At 39.0% G+C, this 22,205-nt stretch overlaps 1 protein-coding gene across 1 annotated transcript; it reads right to left on the reverse strand.

Moving 5' to 3' along the window:
* Window positions 1-221: 221 nt before the first annotated feature.
* MTAP (methylthioadenosine phosphorylase) lies at window positions 222-21,679 on the reverse strand. Its single transcript, XM_034072853.1, has 8 exons — window positions 21,588-21,679; window positions 17,037-17,123; window positions 12,148-12,206; window positions 9,542-9,709; window positions 7,051-7,153; window positions 4,597-4,836; window positions 3,929-4,051; window positions 222-1,057 (listed from the first exon to the last, which is right to left on the reverse strand). The coding sequence occupies exons 1-8, from the start codon at window positions 21,606-21,608 to the stop codon at window positions 1,019-1,021; spliced, it is 840 nt and encodes a 279-aa protein (XP_033928744.1). The 5' UTR covers window positions 21,609-21,679; the 3' UTR covers window positions 222-1,018.
* Window positions 21,680-22,205: the final 526 nt, after the last annotated feature.

Below are 22,205 nucleotides of genomic sequence, written 5' to 3' on the forward strand. Positions count from 1 at the left end.
GCATTCTCACCCACTTCTGTCTCAAGAATCTCTGCTATTTCAGGGTCTCAGAACAGCAGCACAGTATTTCCTGAAAGTGGTCTTTTTACAAGTGGTGTTCACAAGGTATGACCACTAACCTGTCCATAAATGGGAAAAGTTACTGTCAGACAAAATTCACTCACTAATCACTAGAAGTAATTAATATTAATTAAAAAAATTCCACAGAGCTTGGAGAAGCATAGGTTTCATTTGTTTTATTTACTAGGCAAGAAGCGCATTATTTTACTGAAGTCAAACTGTGTTAAAAAAATGCACACATTCAAAGCACATAAATCACTCAAAACAGAAACTAATCTCAGAGCTGTTTAGATCAATGAAGCAGCAAAAGGCCAACACAGTGTTTGGGACACTGGCAGCAGTACAGTTCTGCAAGTGATACAAGTACATTTTCAGGCACAAATCTGACTTAGGCATTACCTAACTTTTTAAAGCGATAACATTCATTTCACAACTGCTGCTGTGAAAGAACCACCACAATTATTAATCTGTGTCTTTTACAACACAAACAAAAACCATTGCTTTAAAAAAATTCACTGAAATAAAAAAAACATGGATAACGCACAAAAATAGTATAATTCAGTTTTGAAATGGATTGTTCAGTTTTTTTGGTGTGTTTCTGAACTGAAGTGTAAACATTTGCCTTGTTGAAGGAAAAGATGCAGGCAGAAATAGCAAAGCAAATAGCATACCTGTGAATCTGCTTTCTCAGTTCTTACTTTATGAAACTGTAAGAGCATTACCTAGCCTGTCTTTTCTTCCAGCAACTGAAAGGTGTCACTGAACAGAGCATGACAACATCTTACACATGATCAAGCATGACAAAAATTATAAAAGTTGTCTTATACATTATCATTGGTAAATGTTTACTATAGTCTTTTATGTTTGTAATAGTTTTTGAAGACACTATAACCTCTGGAGTTCAAGAGTGATCCACTCCTCCTTGTGAGCACCTGAACTCCAAGATCCATCCAGGCTGTTACTGTTTTGGCAGAATGACCGAACACTGCACTGTTGTCTGAAATACAAAGACAAAGTAGATGAGTACTTCCTCTGCCAATGCACAGCAGAATTACTTTTCAACATAGAAGCCAGACTACACAGCTCCTATGTGGATTACAAACAGGCATAACTCTTTCCAGGTGCATAGTATTTCCAACTTCCTCCGACACCACAAAAATTACAGGGACAGGATACCCTCCAACAGTTCAAGGACTTGACATTACAGCTTCATAAACCTATGTAACAGGCTTATTGGTACTGAGAACAACAATCATACTGAAGAAACACTAAATTAAAGATGTTAGGCTCACAGGCTACAAATGAAACACTGTGCAGCTTGCTTTTCATTTTTAAGGCTAACATACTGGCTACATCACATTCACAGAAAGCTCTTAACAAATATAATCAGAATGCTCTGAAAATTAAGTTCCTTAAAAAAAGGTGATTTCTACATGTTTCTTCTATTAATATTGAAGTACAGCTCTCAAGAACAGAAACCTTTCTTTAAAGGAGTATATGGGAAAAGACAGCAGCCAGGCAGACACAAACTTCAAAGAACTTCTGCCTAGTGAAGTTCCTCCAGTCATACCAACCAGATTACACAACTCAGAGGAAAAGCTGTGGCTATATAGAGATAGTTTCACAGGCTTTCCCAAACACTGGAAGTAGACACTGGCAAATGCCCATCTGAGATGCCCAGATGTATCCTGGATACAGGCTGGCATGGCTTTGCATCATCAATAATAGCAGAGTAGCAGCTGCAGTTTTGCTCAGCGACCTCCTTGTCTGCATTCCTTACCACATTACTGCAGGGCATGCAAGAGGCACTGCCTTCAAGCTTTAGGAAAAGATGCTTCCAAAAAAGACGAGTTCAAAAAACCCTCATCATCTGGCCTTTACAATTCCCAGAGTAAAACATGGAGAAGAACACATCTACAAAGAGAATATTTTTTTTAAACTCTTTATGGTTCAACTACACACTCATACAGAGGCACATATATATATCTCTTTGCTGTATTGCAAAACTGTCTCTCTCCTTATTCATTAACACAGAAGCCTAGGACCAATCCCTCATCTATACTAGCACCATTACTGCCTCAAACAAAGATTTTTAGCCTTTTCTGCCCTTACTAAGTAAAATCAGAGGAAGCCTCCAAAGCCTTGGACTTTTCTGTCACTTTTCCAGAGTACTTGTTTAAATTAAAACCAATCAACAACTCCTGGTCTTCTGACATAAGATCTCAATTCTTACTGCCCATACCTAGTTCCTGTTTTCAGTTCTTCTAATGCCTTCAGATCAACATTCTTGCTCAGTATATTATCACTCAAACCAAGTTACTATCAGCAAAGAGCCTATATACAAAAGAACTGCCAAGTCTAAGAAAAATGATCTCAATATTCATGACTGATCAGGCAGTAGCAGATGCCCAAGTGTGTAAGAAGCTACATGAGAATGGAGTGACCCTTCTTTTAATGCGTATTTTCTTTGCAGCAAATAGTTCAGGGGCTGAGCTAGACGAAGCACCTGAACTGGTGTTCTAAACAGCTGCAATGAACTGAAAGAAGGGCTAGCATTTATTAAAGAGGAACCTTGCAAACTCAGTGCCAGGTCCTTTCAGTCACCTGCTCTTTCACTCCTGATGAAGAATCTTTACAATCATACAAATGAAAGCAACAGAATGATGCCTACTGAGTACACTTGCCAAAATTGGAGACAGATTCCTCAGTACTTAGGCGGCATTATATACCTGGAGAATTTCCTTGCATGACAGCACAGCCGAAGTAGCTGAGGAATATCTAGCACCTCTTTTTAGATTATTTGTTCAAACTCTGAGAGCTTTTTTTTGTATACAAGACATATATATGCTTTGTAAACAAAACCGAAAAAAGTATAGCCCTCATCCTCTGAAAATATCTTCTGTGGAATAGAGGTGAGAAGGAATACCGATTTTGTTGTCTCCCTTACCCACCCATGACACAACTTCCTAAAGACTGCAAAGGGGAAAGGGAAAAGTTAGTTAACTCATAAGTGTACAGAAGGAACATTAAAATTTCAGGTAACTGGGTCATGAAGAGTCATAAACATAACCCAGGACCTTCTAATAAAAAGTAGGTTCTCAGAAAAAAGAAAGAACGAACCCAAGAGAGGAGTTACCAGAGAATGGTAACTCTCAAAAAAAGTTGTATAGACTTCCAAACTATTTTAACATTTTTCTTTCCATCTATGCTATAATATAATCACAAATGAATGTCAAACATGCCATCAGTGGAGGTGATCTAAAACATGTAAGTAAACTCTTGTCTAAGAAAAAAAATTGCCCCTAAATTTCCCATCAACTATTTTCAAATGTTTTTATCTCCTATTTTTTTTAATGCTTTGTGGATCTATAACCTGTGGGAGAACACAGTTCTGTTCTAACAATTTCAATCTGTTTATTATCTGTATATATAACACACTCCTCTCTTTCTACATATTAAAGACAGCACCATGTTTTTTTAATATGGTTCAGTTTTCCCTGCTTGGATTTTCATAGCTCTGAAGAGCTAAGCTAAAACTGAGTAGAGGTATGCACTTTTCATTTGGATACTCACATGGACTTGTATCTTACCTGTGCTATGAAGGATATCACTTCATCAATAATATACACATGTTCTTAATTTTTTTACTTTTTGTAACTCTTTTTTTAAAACCGGAGCTAGATCTTTGCAATAAAGCTTGTGAGAATCTTGTATGGATTTGTTTACTCATCTTAAATGGATCTGGCTTGTTGAAGCACCTACTCTAAGAAGCTGTAATTTAAGCAGAAACATCTCGGAACGTATACCAATATTACATGTATAAATGCATACACTGTTCCTACTACTCATCAGCATTGTGTATACTTACTTTCAGGGTGTGCAGGGTGTCAGTCCATTCCATGGAACCTATCTGAGGTATAGCGGTAAGGAGTATGCTAGTAGCCTTATTTGCATTCCCTTTCAGTGTTTTTAAAACTTTATCCACCGAAACCTAGAAATACAATGAAACTGAGTGGTGTCTCTTAATTTTGATGGCACACATTTTAAATATCCAAATAAATTAACTTATATATCTCTAAGTGAAAAGGTGAAGCCTTAAAATGTCACAATCTTTTTAGCCAGTAAAAACTTCTTTCCTCTGAGGGTGCATGTCTGATTGTATATTACACAAATAAGAGAACTAAAGCAGATACATCATTTTGCACTGAGCTGCAAAAGAAAAAGACAAGCAAACAACCCCCAAAACACTAGACAAATTATGGGAAGACATATCATACACAGAGCTCATGAGCTTATACAGATTCCCTGATTCAGGCAAGAGTATACAATTTTGCTAGTAGTGAGGTCAGTTTATGAAAATTAATGAGGTAGCAAAAACTGATTCTGTTCATACTTTCACAATCATTCACCCAGAATAACTCAAGAGATACTGATGTAAGAACAGATGTATTTCAGTATGTGATCTCTTACCAAAACCTACAGGTTCTCATCCAGATCCCTCAGGACAGGACCCAGAGGAAAAAAAGTTTTACTCACTGCTTCTTCATGTTCCTTCCAGCAGTCATAATCTGTTGCCATGGCAATACTAGCATAACTCATTCCAGCTTCTTTTGCAAGAATCACTTCAGGCACTGTGGTCATGTTGATAACATCAGCTCCCCAGCTGCGAAACATAAGGCTTTCTGCTCGAGAACTGAAACGTGGGCCTTCAATTGTGATCATTGTCCCCTTAGAATGACACTGGAGCCCCAGTTTCTTGGCGGTCTCAATGAGAACCTGCAAAACATGCCAATATCAGGAGAAGGAAATAAATAATCCCCCTTGATGCACTACTTTTGCAACCCACTGAAAAACTTGCATACAAATGAAATAAGCTTTATACAAAAAAGTCAAGCTTCATAGAGCTAAAGACGTCCAAAACCAAGGATCAGTTTCACTTCCCTCATGCAGTAAGAAATGCTAATAGTCCTACTATAGGGATGCTGGGGAGGAACTATTCATTAGGGACTGTAGTGATAGGACAAGGGGTAATGGGTTCAAACTTAAACGGGGAAGTTTAGATTGGATATAAGAAATTCTTTACTGTTAGAGTGGTGAGGCACTGGAATGGGTTGCCCAGGGAAGCTGTGAATGCTCCATCCCTGGAAATGTTCAAGGCCAGGCTGGCTGAAGCCTTGGGTGATATGGTTTAGTGTGAGGTGTCCCTGCCCATGGCAGGGGGGTTGGAACTAGATGATCTTAAGGTCCTTTCCAACCCCAACTATTCTATGATTCTATGAATTCCTCTGATTTTGTTAGTATCAGTTGGATTACTGTTTGCAAATGCAGACCAAGAAGATTGGAAAACAGAAAATTTTTGCATGATATTTAGGCTGTGTTTACACTGAGAACAGAATGTTTAAAATGCTCCACTGAGCACTACATTACCACATGGTGGAGTTGAGCTGGTGAGAACAGTAACAGGAAATTTACTTTTTCAAAAGTAAGACTTTGCATTACCATATAAGAAATTCCCCCAAACTAAGATAAGTTAGTGAGCTGAAACTATCCCGAGAACACTCAGGGATAGTTCCAGGAAAATTTTAAATCTCTTTTATTTGGTATTTTCAAATGAAGTGAAAGTATCCATTTTCAGCCTCACTGAGAGCTCAAAACCACATGTTCTCATGTTCTTTAAAGCATCTGTTAGGCCGATTAGAACACATAGGCTAATCAGATAATGATCACATGTGAGACCAGGAAGTACCTAAATGTTTTTTCTCTGTTTAAAAAGAAGCGTTTCCCTGTTATTTTTCAAAAAATGAACATCTTTTCTACTACTCAAGAATCAAATGAAAACTAGCCTTGTCATGTATTTCCTGCAACCTCAGGAAACAGTTTATGCATATCTACTTACCTTGTTAAAAAAGTGAGAAAGACACACAGTATGAAATACTGTCTATCACATGAGTAATAACACTGGTTTTAATAAGTTTCAGAAAGTGTACAGTTAGCTCTCAATAAATTTATTGTACCTTTGTGACATGACCCAAAGTTAGTAAGCAACTATATGTCAACTAATCTCTGGTAAGGGCATGTGGCTAGGCTCCTGTTCCGTGAAAATGCAAAGTGTTTTGTATAATTCGCTGTTCAATGGAGGAAAGGCAAAAGCATGTACATATATAATATGTAGTGGTGTGTTTCTTCATGAGATGTAAAATGTTTTTACGTCACCTTCATTCCAAGTGCAATGAAGCATTTCTCTAACAATGCTGTAGACCAATAGGTCTTCAAATCTAAGAATACTAAGCTGGCATATTTAACCACAGATGCACTCCTCCCAGAAGCTTCTAAGGGTATTGAAAAATAGAGCACAGTTTCAAACTGCTTAGTCTAAGTGTTTTTGAAGCCTGAAAATCTTGAAATGATGACATTAAGAGCAACAATTAAGAATAAAAGGCTACTGTAATTTGGCTTTTTTCTATGTTTAACATCCTTTAAACTAAACCTTGCCTCTCCACAGTTACCCATTGCTACAATGTAAAAAAGCACAAATGCAATATTGTAATTTCTGTGAATGCCAAAGTACTATTTATTTAATTCTTTGCATTAAGTATGTAGAGTGCATCTGCCACAGGTGAAGCTTGATTCAGAACAAAAATGAACTAATTCCTTATTTTAATTCATGCTTTGTCCACTCTGTTGCTTTCTTCTCTGGTTACATGAAATTAAGATCTTTTGTCCTGTTATTAAGATTCTGGAAAATATCGGTTGCCAACTGATGTCTTCTGCATATCTCCCTTAGGAAGACAGCTCCTATAGAAAAAAGATTTCTTATTTTCCATGCTTTCCAAATGTCACATTTTTCCTTTGCACCATGACATATCTGAGAAACAGGAATAAAGAGATGCAGGCTGCCTCTGTATTCTAAGAATGCATAATTAGGTTACTGTATCATAAGAAAGTGCCACAAAAATAACATTTCTAAATACTACTACAAAACTCACTAACCTCTCTGGTTTTGGTGCAGAATGGCTCTGCCATTGGAACATGACATACTCCTGAAAGACTGGAATGCTGCCCATCGTAGAAAGTACAATGTCTTTTAGTTGTCCTGGAAAAGCAGAAAACATGCTCAATAAAGAACAGGGAGAAAATAGAAGACAAAACAAGATATTTACACAAATGTGAAAACAGCATTCCTGGGATGGAACAGAAGTATCAGTATGATATTAATGACCCCCTGTACAAACCTTTCAGAACTGAGCTCAAGTATTAACTGTTACTCCAGTTGTGCACTGTCAATTAATTAGAGAAAATCTGTTAACTTACTGAAAAGCCAATTTATTTCTAAATTACACAAACTGTCATGATATGCTGCCATTCTACCCAGAAGAAATCAGCTGAATTTAATAGTCAAGCAAGTAATCTCTGAAAATAAGCACTATATGCTTCCAGGAAGGAAAAGAATCAAGTCCGAGTCAAGCTAGTCAAAATAGAGCTTGATCATATTATTTCACTCCTAAATTGAAGAGATGAGAATTTATAGGAACAGCTTCCTGAAAAACCAGAAAAACCCTGGAACAGACTGTCTTAATTCTCTCAGAAATATCACATACATGCATTGGTAGCCTGCAAGTAGAAGAATGTTCTTTCTTCCCTTTTTCAATAGAGAAAATGTTTCCTTGAGTAGAAATGGTCAAATGCTATAGAAACTGCCATTCAGCATGCCATTCTGACAACTACTAGGACTGTTGCCCACCATCTCTTTATCTTCAAGTGTACTGCCTCAAGCTAATTCAGGTAATCATGTAGCAAACCTCATCTGGAAAAAAATTAATTGAGATATTCTTTTCTCCCCCATGTGTGTCAAATACTGGACTCTACAGGAGAAAAGTAAGGCAACAGTCAAATTCAACCCACAGCTAAACCACAAAATTTCTGGTGTTACTATTGCTCTAAACAGTTCCACATCTAAGTAACCAGCAAATATTTAAAAAAAATACAAGTTATATGTCAGAGTAGATTTGGGAAAAAATAAACAATGGTGTAGTCTTAAGGATGAGATAATGAAATAGGAAAAGAGATCAGCAAATTAAAACATATTCAGTTGGAATTGGAGCAAATGGGAAAAGTCTTTTGTGCACTATAATACTTCAGATGCTGTTGGACAGGCCAACAATAGCTTAGAAAAGCTCTGAGGATATTCATCTCTGACTTTCAGATACCCCGTGTTTTTTGGAGAGAATGGCCACATTATGACATGGTCTAATAAAGAAATCCCACTATTTTAGCACTACATATACTAACTTGAGAAAAACTCTTACAGATGATACAGTCTTGTGAAACTCAAAAATGCAGACCCTCTCTCCAAAGAGCCAAAGTGTGACACCCACTGGCAAAGCTCCTCAGGTAAAAAGACTAATAAGAGAAATCAAACTGTCAAATGAAACAGACTATTAAAACTTGTCTTTAATTCAGTCTTCTGAATTAAGGGGCAGGCTAGTAATGATTTTTAAATTCCTGTTACATATTTCCACACTGAAACATTCTCAACTGCTTTTCTGAGTAGCTTCTTGGTTTCCTGAAACATGAAACAAGCCTCCAAAAGTTCCCGCTCTGCTACACTGAACGAAACATTGCTCATATATGGGCTATGAGTTACTACTGGCAACCATCTGAATAAACTCTAAATGAAGACTGCAGAGCTACAGAGTGAGAGAGGTTAGAAAAAAACCTCTGGAGTAATTTGGTCCAATCCCCTGCTCAGGACAGGCCACCTAGAACCGGTTGCACAGGATCATGTTCAGGTGATGTTTGAGTATCCCCAAAGATGGGGACCCCAGTACCTCTCTGGGCCCCCAATACAGGAGAGAACAAACATAGGTATACATCTTCAGTTGGAAACAAAGTATTACCAGCAGCCTCACAAAAGCATAAAGAAGTTGTAAAACCATTCCAAACACTTGAACTTGGGTGGAACACCCAGACTTCAGATACAGAACACCTGTAAGTACAAATAACAAATTTACCTCTTAAAAAGTGCAACTACATTTTTAAAGTATTTGATGTAGTTGGTTTTCACCCCATTTTTCTAAAGGTCAGATAATCAAAGAGGGGAGGACTGACTGAAGTACACAGACTTTGGAAAAAATTATTTCCTTTTGATTATTTGCAAATAAAAAATGCTAGCATCTATCCTGTTTTTAAAACAACTTCCTATCTTTATGTACTGTGTTGCATTTGATTTCTCTTCTGTAGAGCTTCATTATTACAGTACATATTTTCCTACCTGGCTCCTACTATGTTTTCTTGCACCTTTCCATCTCCTTTCAGATTCTTAAAATTTGTAACAGCCTATGCTCTTACTCATGTTTCTCTCCCACATCTGAGAGCAGAAGATATCCTCTCTTCAGAAGACTCTTCCAAAACAGTTTAACCCCACTTGCCCTATTTTTCTCCCCCAAAACTAAGAACACAATTAAGCCCAAATGTTACTCACCTGTCAATGAACTGGTCAATGATGACAAGATCACCAGGTTGTATTTCTTCTTGTAACGAACCACAGGCAGTAGTCACTAATACATGGGAACAATTTTCTTCTTTCAATGCCCAGATATTGGCACGATAATTGACATTTGATGGCATAACTGTATGATGCCTTCCATGTCTGCAAAGATACACATTGCAAGAGAGCAAGATAAATTAGACTGAAATGGTACTGGAATGGCTTGCCCAGGGAGGTTGTGAATGCTCCATCCCTGGCAGTGTTCAAGACCAGGTTGGATGAAGCCTTGGGTGATATGGTTTAGTGTGAGGTGTCCCTGCCCATGGCAGGGGGGTTGGAACGAGATGATCCTTTCCAACCCTAACTATTCTATGATTCTATGAAATTGCCTTCTTTCTCCCAGTTAAAGAGAATTCCAAAAAATGTAATTTCGCTAACAACACTGGAGGTGGAACATTGGAGGCAGAATCCTTTCAGCTACTTTCAGTGCAGCTTGTTTTCCTAAGTGTATTAAGGTTCTCTCAGTATTTGATTTAAGAAGTATTGGTATAGTCTTCTTTTTAAATGAAATATTTTTAAGTTCAAGACTGAAAAGAAACTTGAAAATATGACCCAAATACATTTTAGCAACTTCGAAAGTACAAAAAGCATTTTTCTCTGAATTTTTTCAGTTCCATAGGTTCTGAAAATCCAATGTAATAAATTTAATCTTCTACACACTACAATAAATTTGTAAGATTTATATACGCCTACAAATTTTCTGCTCAGAAGTGCGGTTTGTATTCTTTTACCCAGAAAAGAACAGCATATCACAGGAAATTAAAGAACACTGTAGAATAATCACATTTTTCTCTTTGCTCTTAAAATGATGTGACATCTTTCATAAATTAGAAGAATCACGTCACACTGTTGCAGTGTATTTTTTTACCAAGACAGGACTTAAGTCTTGTAAGCACAAGCTTTCATGTTATCTCTGTCACGCCTACAGAGATGTATCACTCACACACTGACCAAACACATTTGAAAGTTATTTTCAACTATACAAGAGGAAAGGAGGAACTTAATTTCCCAACTGATTTTTTTTTTTTTTCACAAAGACCAGAAGATCTTGAGAACTTAACCAATTGGGAACTGGATATTGCACACAAGATGACCAAGCACTGTCAAGAGAAGATTCCCATGTTGTCATTAGCATTTCTGGTAAGCTACTAGGCATGTAGATTTATTTTTTAATGTCATTTTTTTGTTGTCATAATCCTCTTCAAGAATACGTATGCCTTAAAAAAATAATCTGACATTCTCAATCAATTGTGTTGTTTTTCCCAAAACACAAAGTGAAGTTGCAAGTTTCTAAGCCCAGAAGTAAAATTACGAAGGTTGTATATGAATGGTTCTAAGTTCCAATGAGGATGTAAACCACAGCTTGTAAGTTCAGCCACCTGTAACCCAAGTTTTACTTTAATATAGTACAGCAATGAGATCTTGGCTTAGCATTTCATTTGAGAAAATCAGCAAAATGTTGTGCAGGTGTAATAAAATGCATGAGGAAAGTCCGCGCAAGATAAGAAAGATAAGTAGAAGCACAGACAAAATAGTAGGTCCAGAAACGCTTAACACTCAGTAGCTTAATGGCAAGATACTTTAATGAAAAGAATTGAGGCCCTGAGGGCACCACTGAGTCATAGTTGCCCTGGCCAGCCTCACCCTTCACCCAAACACCCATGAACCTTGATCATCCTGCCTCCAAGGTCAGGCCTCAGCCTCCATTTCCAGCCTCAGCTATGCCACAGGTGCTCCTGTCCCCAGCCCTGCCTCCAGGATGGCCTTTTAGACCTATGCTGTAGCTTGCCTTGAGACATGTTTTCTGGATAGACTTTGGACACATGCTGCAGACTTGTCTCCAGCCCTATCTTTGGCCCTGCTACTCCTGCATCTTCTGCCTGGACTTTTCTGGGTGGATCCTGGACTCGATTCACCACCTGTGAACTGCTGAGAAACACTATCAGCACTTAGCTCTGGCCATGCTGTGAGATGTTTTACTATTCTTATATTTAATTTAGCAGCACAGTAGTCCTAGACATCCATGTTTAGACTAGTGTGGTATTTCCATACACTCAAGTGCTAGACCCTGCTTCTAGAGTCTCTTTAAGAGATGTCTGAATAAAAATAACTCAGGGAAGGACAACTAGAGGGCATACAGCCTCCTAAGCAATAAATATAATGGCCAGAGGACTCAGTAATAAAAGGGAATGGTTTGGAAGAGTCTGTAGTGATACCAGAGATATAATTAATCTGGAAACAGTCAATTTCTAAGTTTCACAACAGAAAATTGCAAATACAGAAAGGAAATGGGTTACTGAGCTTATCAGGCACTACCTATCACAAGAGCAGGCAGCACCCCCACTGGATTTCCCTTTCCTAACCTAGATGGTACTTTTTATACTTCTAGTCCCTGCAGCAACAACTTTGTTCAGGAAAAAAAAAGCCCACAAAGAACAAGGTGAAGTCAGAGTAAAAATTCAGCTCACCTAATGTAAAAAAGAAACTTCTGAGAAAACTTTAGAACACATAATATGAACTCTCTCAAAATGCTCATTTACCTTGCCAACAGCACACAGTCCACATTTTTTATCTTTCCCAATATCAAAGCATCTGACGGCTGCAAAACAAGCAAATAACAATGAGTTACAGCCTCATAATCACATTAGAAACCTTAACTACTTACTTAAAAATAAGCAGGATAGTTATGAAAAGAAATACTGGTTACCACTGTAGACTCACATTTTCTCCCTCTCTGCTCTGTAATTTGATATGGTGGGTTAGTAACTGTATGGCGGCTTAGAACACGCAGATCTAAGAACACATGCAGATCTTAGAACACACCAGGATCTTAATGTGTTCCTGACAACATTAATATTGCAACTCTGTGCTTTAGGGTTTGAAACAGTATTTCAAACAATGCTACACAAACTTGAAAATAAACAGCATGTACATGTTGCTTAGTTGATGCAGAATATTTTAATTTTTTTTTTTTACAGTAACTAGTTCCTAGAATAGAATCATAGGATGGTTTGGGTTTGAAGGGACCTTAAAACTCATCTAGTTCCAATCCTTTGCCACAGGCAGGAGTACCTTGCACTAAACCAGGTTGCTCCAAGAGCCACCCAACCTGGCATTGAGCGCTGCCTCACCACCCTCATAGTAAAGAAAGTCTTCGTTATATCTAAAGATCTTTAGATCTTTATATCTAAATCTACCCTCTTTCAACTTAAAGCCATTCCTCCTTGTCCTATGCCTACATGCCCTTGTAAGAAGTTCCTCCCCAGCTTTCTTGTAGGACCACTTTAGGTACTGGAAGGCTGCTCTAAGGTCTCCCTGGAGCCTTCTTTTTTCCAGGCTGAACAAGCCCAACTCTCCCAGTCTGTCTGCATAGCAGAGGTGCTTCAGCCTTCTGAGCATCTTCATGGCTTCCTCTGGACTTGCTTGGGCAGATCCATGTTCCTCCTACATTGGGGGTCCCAAAGGTGAACACAGTACTGCAGGTGGAGTGTCATGAGAGTGGAGTAGAGGGGCAGGATCACTTCCTTCAACCTGCTGGTCACACTCCTGTTGATGTAGCTCAGGATACAGTTGGATTTCTGGGCGGTGAGCAGACAATACTGGCTCATGTTGAGCTTTTCATCAACCAGCACCTCCATCTTTCTCCTCTGGGCTGCTCTCAGTTCATTCTCTGCCCAGTCTGAGTTGATGCTGGGGACTGCCCCAGCTCAGGTGCAGGACCTTGCACTTGGTTTTATTAAACCTTATGAGATTATGAAAATTAAAAGATCAGTAAGTTGAAGACTGGACCCTTTTCTTTGCAAGTGACAGATACAAATTTTATTGCAAGTGATAGGTTCAAGTTTATATTAATTTCCAAATTGGAGTAGAAAGGTGTAGCTTAACTTCTATTTGATGTTCATCCCCACCACAGAACTCCACTGCATCCTGTCTTACACTGCTGATGCAGCAAAAAAGAAATACCTTTGAAATCCAACAGGTTTTAGAAACTAGCTTCAGCAGCCAGTGTTTTTATCCCTATCTACTGCCACCCTCGTAATTTCGAAAGGCTTCAGGATGGCTGTGTAACAGGCCTAGTTATCACCTTTAGTTATCATCTTTCACATTTCCACAGAACACTTTGAGTGCATCTTTCAGGTGACTGCCTGAATACCCTTCTTGCACATGACCATTAGAAACATGGCAGCAAAAAACAAATATTTTGAGCAAAGAATGTGCTCAAAAATGATGAACTGACAGTATAATTAAGTGAATAACTTGCAGATACTGTATCGTGGATCATTAAAAGAGAGGAAATAAGGATAAATCAGTGTGCATAGAAGTTATAAGGAAGAGAAAGATACAGAAACTTCAAAGTATGTGTTAACCATGTAAGAGTTAGTGCATGCTCCTGTTCTGTTCTCTTTTTCCCACAAGTTCTTTTGAATGCTGTACCAATCTACTATTATCTCAGTTGTAGTCAGAAGCTTTGAAGTGCTGATAAAATAACAAAACTTACAATGGAGCAATCAGAATTTAAAGCTCAGTATTTTTAAAACAAGATTTAATAAAAGGCCCAATAAAATGTTCTCAAACATTAATAATTCATATACGTATTTAACTACTTCCCCCTTCCAGAAAGTCCAAGTCAGATATATATTACTCAGTGCTGCAAAACAGAAAAGGAAGCAAAGAACCACAGGCAATTAACCCTAAATGACGACAGTAACAAACAACTGAAATAAATTTTCTTTGTCTGCAACATGAATATACATATTGTTCATAAGATGCTTACAGAATTCTTTTTTTCCTTGGTCTTACCTCAGAAGCAAGCCAGAACCGAAATAAAGAATGTACTAGCGAAATAAATAAGGAAAACTTGAGATGGAAAAGCATCTCACAGTTTCCTCAAGCCTTCATTTAATCTGTGATCTAGCTTAGGAACTAAGTAATGTACATTGTTTGGGAGAGGCAGATGAAAAGCTTAAAGTGTTATGTCACGTGGTCTGATTTTCATTCCTAAGGTGAACCCCCCCACCCCCGGTTTGTTTGCCAGGTACACATATGACTAAAGAGAGGGGGCACCTACAATAGTTTTCTAGAACAGGAAGGTACTTTGCTGACTTGGGGAAATATAATTCACAACCAAGTTCTGTTGTCCAGGAAGTAAAACAATCTAACTGAAAGTATATCTGCATCAAAATTTAATGATGAATATAAATGCTGTTGCAAGCAATCTTCTTATCCTAGAAAAGAACAGTATTTTCCATGTCTGGAAATGGAATGCTAAAAGGATTTAGGGTATTTTCCACAGAATACCATTTTGGATGCAATGAAAATGGTGGAAATGTACAAGGCAGAGAAGACAGCTGGAATATTAACAGCTGTAAGCTTATTTATTTAATAAAAAACAAATGTACCACATTTTCACTAGTATTACTAATGTAACTTGAAAGATCATGAGAGGACCAATGTCAATATAGAGAACTGCAAAAATTCTCATGCTAGTTTCCTTTAAACTTTTCCATATTTCACCTGAAAAAAAATCTCCACATTCCTTACTGATGTAAATTCTGTTATTAAATGATTCTTATAATTTCAGAAGGCCAAAGCAGAAGACAATTCAAGGACTCTCTATGATAAAAATGTAAGCTACTATCCTGCTTTTAAAAGTAAAAAAATATTTTTGTTTACGTCTATGCTAAATGTATAATGCATAAGCTCAGACACAGTCAGTCCATTGATCAAAGTTTCTCACAAACCACAACAGCCAACCAATATTTATTTTCCCCTATTCTGTTGCATTCTGTGAAGAACATGGGAGAAAGACAGTAGCTAAGCTGCTTCCTAAATAAAAAAGTCTTCCATACGAACCAAAAGTGATGGATTGTGGAAACTTTTTCCACTCCCTTGTGCAGAAGCCATCTTGCAGGTACTCCTACTTTTCTCAGTAATACTAAACCCTGCTGTAGGCCACCTACCACACTGCATAATTTGGGCTACCCAAATCCTGTTGTATAGCATTGCTGTGACTGAACAGCCCTTCCAGTGCTGTGTTGCCACTGTGCCCCTAACACTAATCTGAACAGACCCCCGTGAGAGATTTCACCCTTCCTGGATACGAAGACTTCAGTTAATATCTGCTACAAGCGTAGTGGCATTTTTAATTTGTGAGCAGTTTTCAGACACATCTATGCTGTGATCATTATGACTCTCAAAAAATAGGGAACGCACTGGCAACTTGTTTTGTTTAGCTAGTGGTGGATTCCACTTCAATGTTAGCTACCACCTGAAGAGCAGGATACAGAAAATGGAGGAGGCAAGATCCTTTCACCCTCTTGCAGTTTGTTTACAGGTTTTGAAGGTTGATAGAAAAGTCAAATGCCTTTTCCTGATCATGTTTCCTCCTCCCTTAATATTTTTCTCCTTCCCCTTCTTAAATGGTACACATACAAACTCTGCTTGCTCTTTACACTCTTATTTTCCCCTTAAACAATTTTGAATGGGGGCATGGATTCAGATTTTCAATCAAATACCATAGTACTGAACTTTCTGGCAAGCTTCTACCCATAAAATGCCTCTTGTTACCGCATACCAGATGTTTTATTAGATGTATAATAATTAGACTGGTATAAAAATTAGACGTATAAAAATTAGACTGGTAGATTTCATAGGATGTAATTCAGATTCAGATAAACCACCCAGATTCCCCATCTCTTATGACATTACAGAATAACTAAGATCCAGTTCTTCGAACTTCCTGTGTCAACTGGAAACTTTCCCCATTGGTTTCCTGCCTATGTAACTCTCAGTCTTTGTCTTGCCTCTTCCTACTACAAATGCTTTGGGGCAGCAATTGTTCTTCACACTCAGCATTGTGTATACAGCAACATGCCTAGCCTTCCCTCTTCTGCTGAGGAAATGGGCTGAAGCAATGTGAAGGAGAGCTGGTCAAGAACACCTGTCCCCCAAAACCAGTTTCATTTTCAAATCAGGTTCAAATTATGTGGTTATAAGCATGACAGTAAGGAGAGCATTGGTATTTAAAGCATAATTCAGTGTTAGAAGGAAAATGGTGGCCCACGAACCTCAAAGGACAGTTTTCTGCGATTCAGAAAGGTTCCTGAAGCAATCTGACTTATATTATATGTCACACAACAGCACAGATTTGAAAGTGAGGGTTTATCCCTCTTGACTGTGAATCCAGGACAGAGTCTGCAAATTCATCCAATCTGCAAATGAGAACATGTATAGTCTCCTCTTTACATTATCTCTGTAACATCTCGTTTTTACATGCCAAGATTCACACAATATACGGCAAATAAAGTCTTGTGCCAGTACTTGCTTTATGCATTCATTTAACAGTCTGAAAATTCTTAAAGCACACAAATATCTTTTAAAACAACAAAAAATCTCAGCAATAATAATAATAATTATAAGTTATACAGACCTTGCCATAAGGAGTGTCAACATATTTTTCTGTTCTGCCTTCTAAGATATCTGGATCATCCAGGCCAGTTCCACCAATAATTCCAATCTTACACAGAAAAGTACATATTAGTCTTCTTGAGATTACACTCAATTTAACAGCATGTCTGAAAAACTAACTAGGCAGCTACAAAATGTATTTGCTGCTTGAGATGGGGCTAGACTACTAATCAACAAAACATAGTATGTCCACCCAGCTTCCCACAAAGAAAATTTCAAACGACTGGCTTTAAAACTGTATTTAAGTTGTATTTAAAACTCTATTTAAACTTAAAAATTTAACTGTATTTAAAAAACTCCAACTGTATTTAAATTTAAATATTTTTAAACTGTACTTAAATTGTCAATTTCTTAAATTACAATTCTTTTCTTTAAAATTAAACAAACTAACAAACTACAGAAAATGCACAAAGATGTACCCATTAATTTATTCTCAATATAAAAATGGAAGATATTATTTGGGAATGCCTCTAATGAGTGATAAATACCTGTATAAAGCACATTATTATAAAAGGGGTTTTGTTTGCATGGGGAAAGAGCCCTACACACAATCACGTGTCATGGTCTAAGCCTGGCTGGTAACTCAGCACCATGCAGCCACTCACCTCCTCCTTCCCCATCTCTCCTGGCAGGATGGGGAGGAGAATCAAAAGAATGTAAAAACCTCAGGTTGAGATAAGAACAGTTTAGTAACTAAAGTACAATATAATACTAATAGCAGTAACAATAATGAAGTAACAAGGGAAGAGAATATAAAACTAAAAAGGAAACAGGGAAACAAGAACCCAGAAGAAACCAATGTGCTGCACAATACAATCGCTCACCACCCACTGACCAATGCCTAGCCTGACACAAGCAGCTGGGCCTTTCAGGTCACTACCCCTAGTTTATATACTGGGCATGATGTTCTGTGGTACGGAATACCCGTTTGGCTAGTTTGGACCAGATGTCCTGTCCCTGCTCTCTCCCAGCTTCTTGTGCCCCTCCTCACTGGCAGAGCATGAGAGACTGAAAAGCCCTTGATCAGGGTTAAGTGCTACTCAGCAACTACCAGAACATCAGTGTGTTATAACATTACTTCAGACTAAAGCCAAAACACAGCACTGTACTAGCTACTAGGAAGAAAATTAACTCTATCCCAGCTGAAACCAGGACACCTCCATACTGAACACCAGGCATTAATATATAGTATTATACATACAAAATAATAAAAACCTTTTATTTTAAAAATCAGGTTTTTGTGTCGTTTTGCCAACATCTAAGAACTTCCCTGCTTCTGCAAATAGTCCCTGTACAGCTTCTTAAAAAGGGGACAGCTCAATATCATCTTCACAAGTGAAACAAAAATAAGCTGCTAACAATTTCATCTGCTGTGAGCACTGCTGGGTTTCTCACACATTTGCAGTTAGGCTGTCTTGTACCTAAAATGGTGTAAATACTTATTCAAACTTTGCCTGCAGCTGGGTCACTAATTATCTCCTGTGTAAATAAAATACATAGGTGTCAAGTTTTATTCAACTCACAACCTTTCTCTAAGTAGAAACTTTAACAGACTCTTGCTCCTACTTGTTTTACCAAGTCTTTTCAAATACTTCTTCCCCAATTTTTTATGAAATTGACTAACAGTTTTAAACATAGTGAAAATGGAAGAGAGGGCAAAGCAGAAGGCCACATAAATAAAATACATGTTATTTCCTTAGGAAATAGGCTAAGTCCTGTTGTGTTTTACCACTTGTACTGAAGAAGCACAAAGTGACTCACAATTACCACTTATCTATCATGCTTTAGTAACCACTGATTTCTTGTTCTTGCTCACCTGTTATAGTTCTTTTGTACAAAAGGGAAAAGAAATAAAAAGTAATTTGAAACATACATTTTTATGGAGATTAAACTGACCTGTGATTTCATTCTCCACCTAAAGAAAAATTGATCTGAATTTTCCTGTTTCTACTTCACTATTGAAAAGTATCTTGTTTTTGTCTCTCTAGTGGGAATTCCATTTTCAATAAGACAAGTTTTCTCTTGACTTCAGAACACTTCCAACTCTTTGTACAGAATTGCTACTGTCGAGACCTTCACAAGCTAAAGCGTAAATGCCATTTAAAGAAATCATATTTAAAAATATGTGTGTCATTATCACACACAGAAAATGCGACTACATTTTCTTTGGCTCCAATGCAACCAGTTGTTGCAAAGTTTGTCTCACTTTTAAGATGAAGAACTAATATGACGGCTGAGCTGCTTATAATGAAAAAAAGAAACTGAAGCCATCATAGCATGACTTATTTCTACATAGTTCCACCATTTGCTATTATTTTTAAAGATAGAAAAACTCTCAAGTAAAACCTCCACACTTCAACACACAACACCCCCTTCCCACAGCACACACCCAACTGTCTTTTCCTCTAGCTTTTTCTTATCTTCCACATTCATAGAGACCTCATTTGTTCAACCACTATTAGCTTGCCTCATCAAACATTTCATTTCAACAAGCAAAGACTCTGTGTGTCTTCCTTACTCATCAAACACTTCTCTGAGAAAGCTTTCCACAACAGATGATGTAAACACTGAAATAGTTTTATCCAGATCTCTTATTTCCTTTTGCTACCCCCCCTGTGGAAAACCAGTAGTAGTGCAAATGAAAATACCATTAAAAATCCAAACTCCAACCCTGAATACACTCAAGCACCAGGGAAGACCGGCATCATTGTTTGCAGTAGTATCGATGGGTCTGTTCCCACATTACTCATGTTGCTTATTTATGTCCAGATTTTTAGATTGCTCATGAAAATCCTGAAAATTATATACATTTTAGGACAAATAATTTTTTCGCCTTAAAAATCATGTAATAAGTGTGCAACAGTAGTAATCATAAAACTTGCAATCAACAAACATTCAGAGATGCCAGGCAACAGGACAAGAAGCAACAGACATAAACTAAAGCACAGGAAGTTCCACCTGTACATGAATTTCACCTGTAAAAGAATTTCATTACTCTGAGGGTGACTGAGCATTGGAATAGCCTGCCCAAAGAGGCTGTGAAGTCTCCTTTCCTGGAGATATTAAAGAGCTGTCTGGACATCCTGACTAGATGACTGATGGTGGTCTGTTCCAACCTCCACTTTTCTGTAATTCTGTGAAAACACTACCTTTAATACTGTACACGCATGCATTTAGTAAACATGGAAGATTACTGTATCACTAGAAGCCAGAATGAAATGGTACCTTTTTTTTCCCCAGATCTAGAAGAAAAATGATTCCTTCAGTAACTTAATTTGGTGCAGTTTGGTATAATGTTTGTTTTATTAGTGTCCTGTGACTCAAGATTGATGGGAGCTGTAGCTAAGATTATCTGGAATTAAGTCTAAACTGAAAGGGCACTGAGGTGGAATGTTTTACTATGGTATAGTCCATCTCTAACATTGAGAAGAAGAGCAACAAAAGTGAAATCTAACAAAAAAAAAAAAGATCATACTAGTAACTAGAAAATAAAAAGCATTTCTCTGTGGGAGTCTGAGTAATGACCACACTTAAGAGTACGTCTTTCTTCACTTGCTGTTTGATGAAATTCCTCATATAGGTTAAAGAAAAGACAATGAAGTGCCAGAGCGGTAACAGTCTACACCTGTCCATCTGAGGATCTTTAACAGCTGATCAGCTACGAGTCTTTGTGACAATCACTCAATACATCTGTATTCCTCTCCTGTTTTGGGGATAATGAGAATTGTATTTAAAAGACTTAAACGGAGATAAACAGGAAGCTGCATGCAGTTAATAAATAAACCTTCTGTCTCTGTAAAATAAAGACTGTTTATAACCGATTTCTACACACCGGAACAACCGGAAGAGTTACTTCACCTCAGGACACTGATTCATCCTTTGTCAAAACAAAACCTAGAGTTTCAGCATAACTGGCCTGACGCACAGACCGTTACCTTTTGGAGCCATCTTTTAAAGAGTCTCCTGTCAAACTTCAGCTGGAGCTCCAGGATCCATGCGCACCCTGCGCTGGTTACAAACCCGGCCTGGCCCCTCTGACGGACCAACGCGACACCGCGGGGCCGGGCCTGCACCCAGAGAACCAGGGGAGAGTTAACTAGCGAAGCGCCATGGCGCAGCCTGGGGGGCGCGGAGCAGGCGCAGAGGCCCCTCCACCCGGAACACGCGACCCGCCATGGCGGCCATTGTCCCGCCCGGCGTCACTGGGGGCCAGAGTGCTCCCAAGCCCACTCCCTTTGGCGGGCGGGGCGGAGGGAGGAAGGAAGGGAGCGGGTAAGACCATAGTGATGAGAGGCAGTGCCTCCAGCCACAGGCTGGGCAGCGCCAAGAGCACAGTACCAAACGGTGTTGCCGATGCCTTCCCGCTCGCTCCCTTCCTCTCCCCCTCCTTTCCTCCTGCCTGCAGCCAGCCCGGGGGTGGTGAGGAGGGGAAGGTGACAGGCGGGGAGGGGTTAAAGGCTGCAGTGGGTGCCGCCTCCTTTCCCAACGCATTGCGACACAAGTCCGAACTTACCTTCACGGCGGCAGCGGCCATATTTGTGACAAACAGGATGGGAGTCAGGACAGGGCGGTGCTGTTGGCAGCCGGCCAGCCCGGTGAGGCGGTGCGCCGCGTGTGGGCCGGCCCCGGCTTAGACCGGGGCTCAGCGGGAGCGGATGCGCCGGTGCCGCCTCCTGTGCTCGCTAGGTGGCAGCGCCCGTCCGCGCTGAGGGCAGCCACGGGGGCCTTTCCAGACGTTCCAGGCACCAGGAGCCACAAGGCAGGACCGATAGCACCGCGGCCCGGGTGCGAGAGGAAGGGGGCGCCCGAGGAATCCGCTCCCCAGCCTGAGGGGCCGGGCTCCGAGAGTGCGCCCGGTACCGCTGGAATTCTTCGGGAAACAATTAGGAATGTAGGATGCAGAGCACTAGTTCGGGTAGCAGCACATGATATCAGTGCTTTTTTTTTTTTTTTTTTTTTTCTCCCTGTTTTTCTCCCAGCATTCTTCCTCTCCAGAAGTGGATATTGCCATCCCTATTTCTATAGTTACGCTGTTCCTACACCAGTGGCCTCATTAATGAGTATCTCCGGTGTGCTTGTGAAACATCGTTATCGTCTGGTCTGTAAGCCCTGAGATGTTCCTGCATCCTTG

The sequence above is a fragment of the Melopsittacus undulatus genome, chromosome Z, assembly GCF_012275295.1.
Source record: "Melopsittacus undulatus isolate bMelUnd1 chromosome Z, bMelUnd1.mat.Z, whole genome shotgun sequence".
Lineage (NCBI taxonomy): Eukaryota > Metazoa > Chordata > Aves > Psittaciformes > Psittaculidae > Melopsittacus > Melopsittacus undulatus.

Bases quoted from the DNA above. Each gene is read 5' to 3' on its own strand.
- MTAP (XM_034072853.1), bottom strand. From the start codon at position 21,608: ATGGCCGCTGCCGCCGTGAAG. The intron at 12,207-17,036 runs GTCTGTATAACT...CTTGTTTTGCAG, and splicing joins TTGACACTCCTTATGGCAAG to CCGTCAGATGCTTTGATATT. The intron at 7,154-9,541 runs GTGAGTAACATT...CTGCTTTTCCAG, and splicing joins ATTGACCAGTTCATTGACAG to GACAACTAAAAGACATTGTA.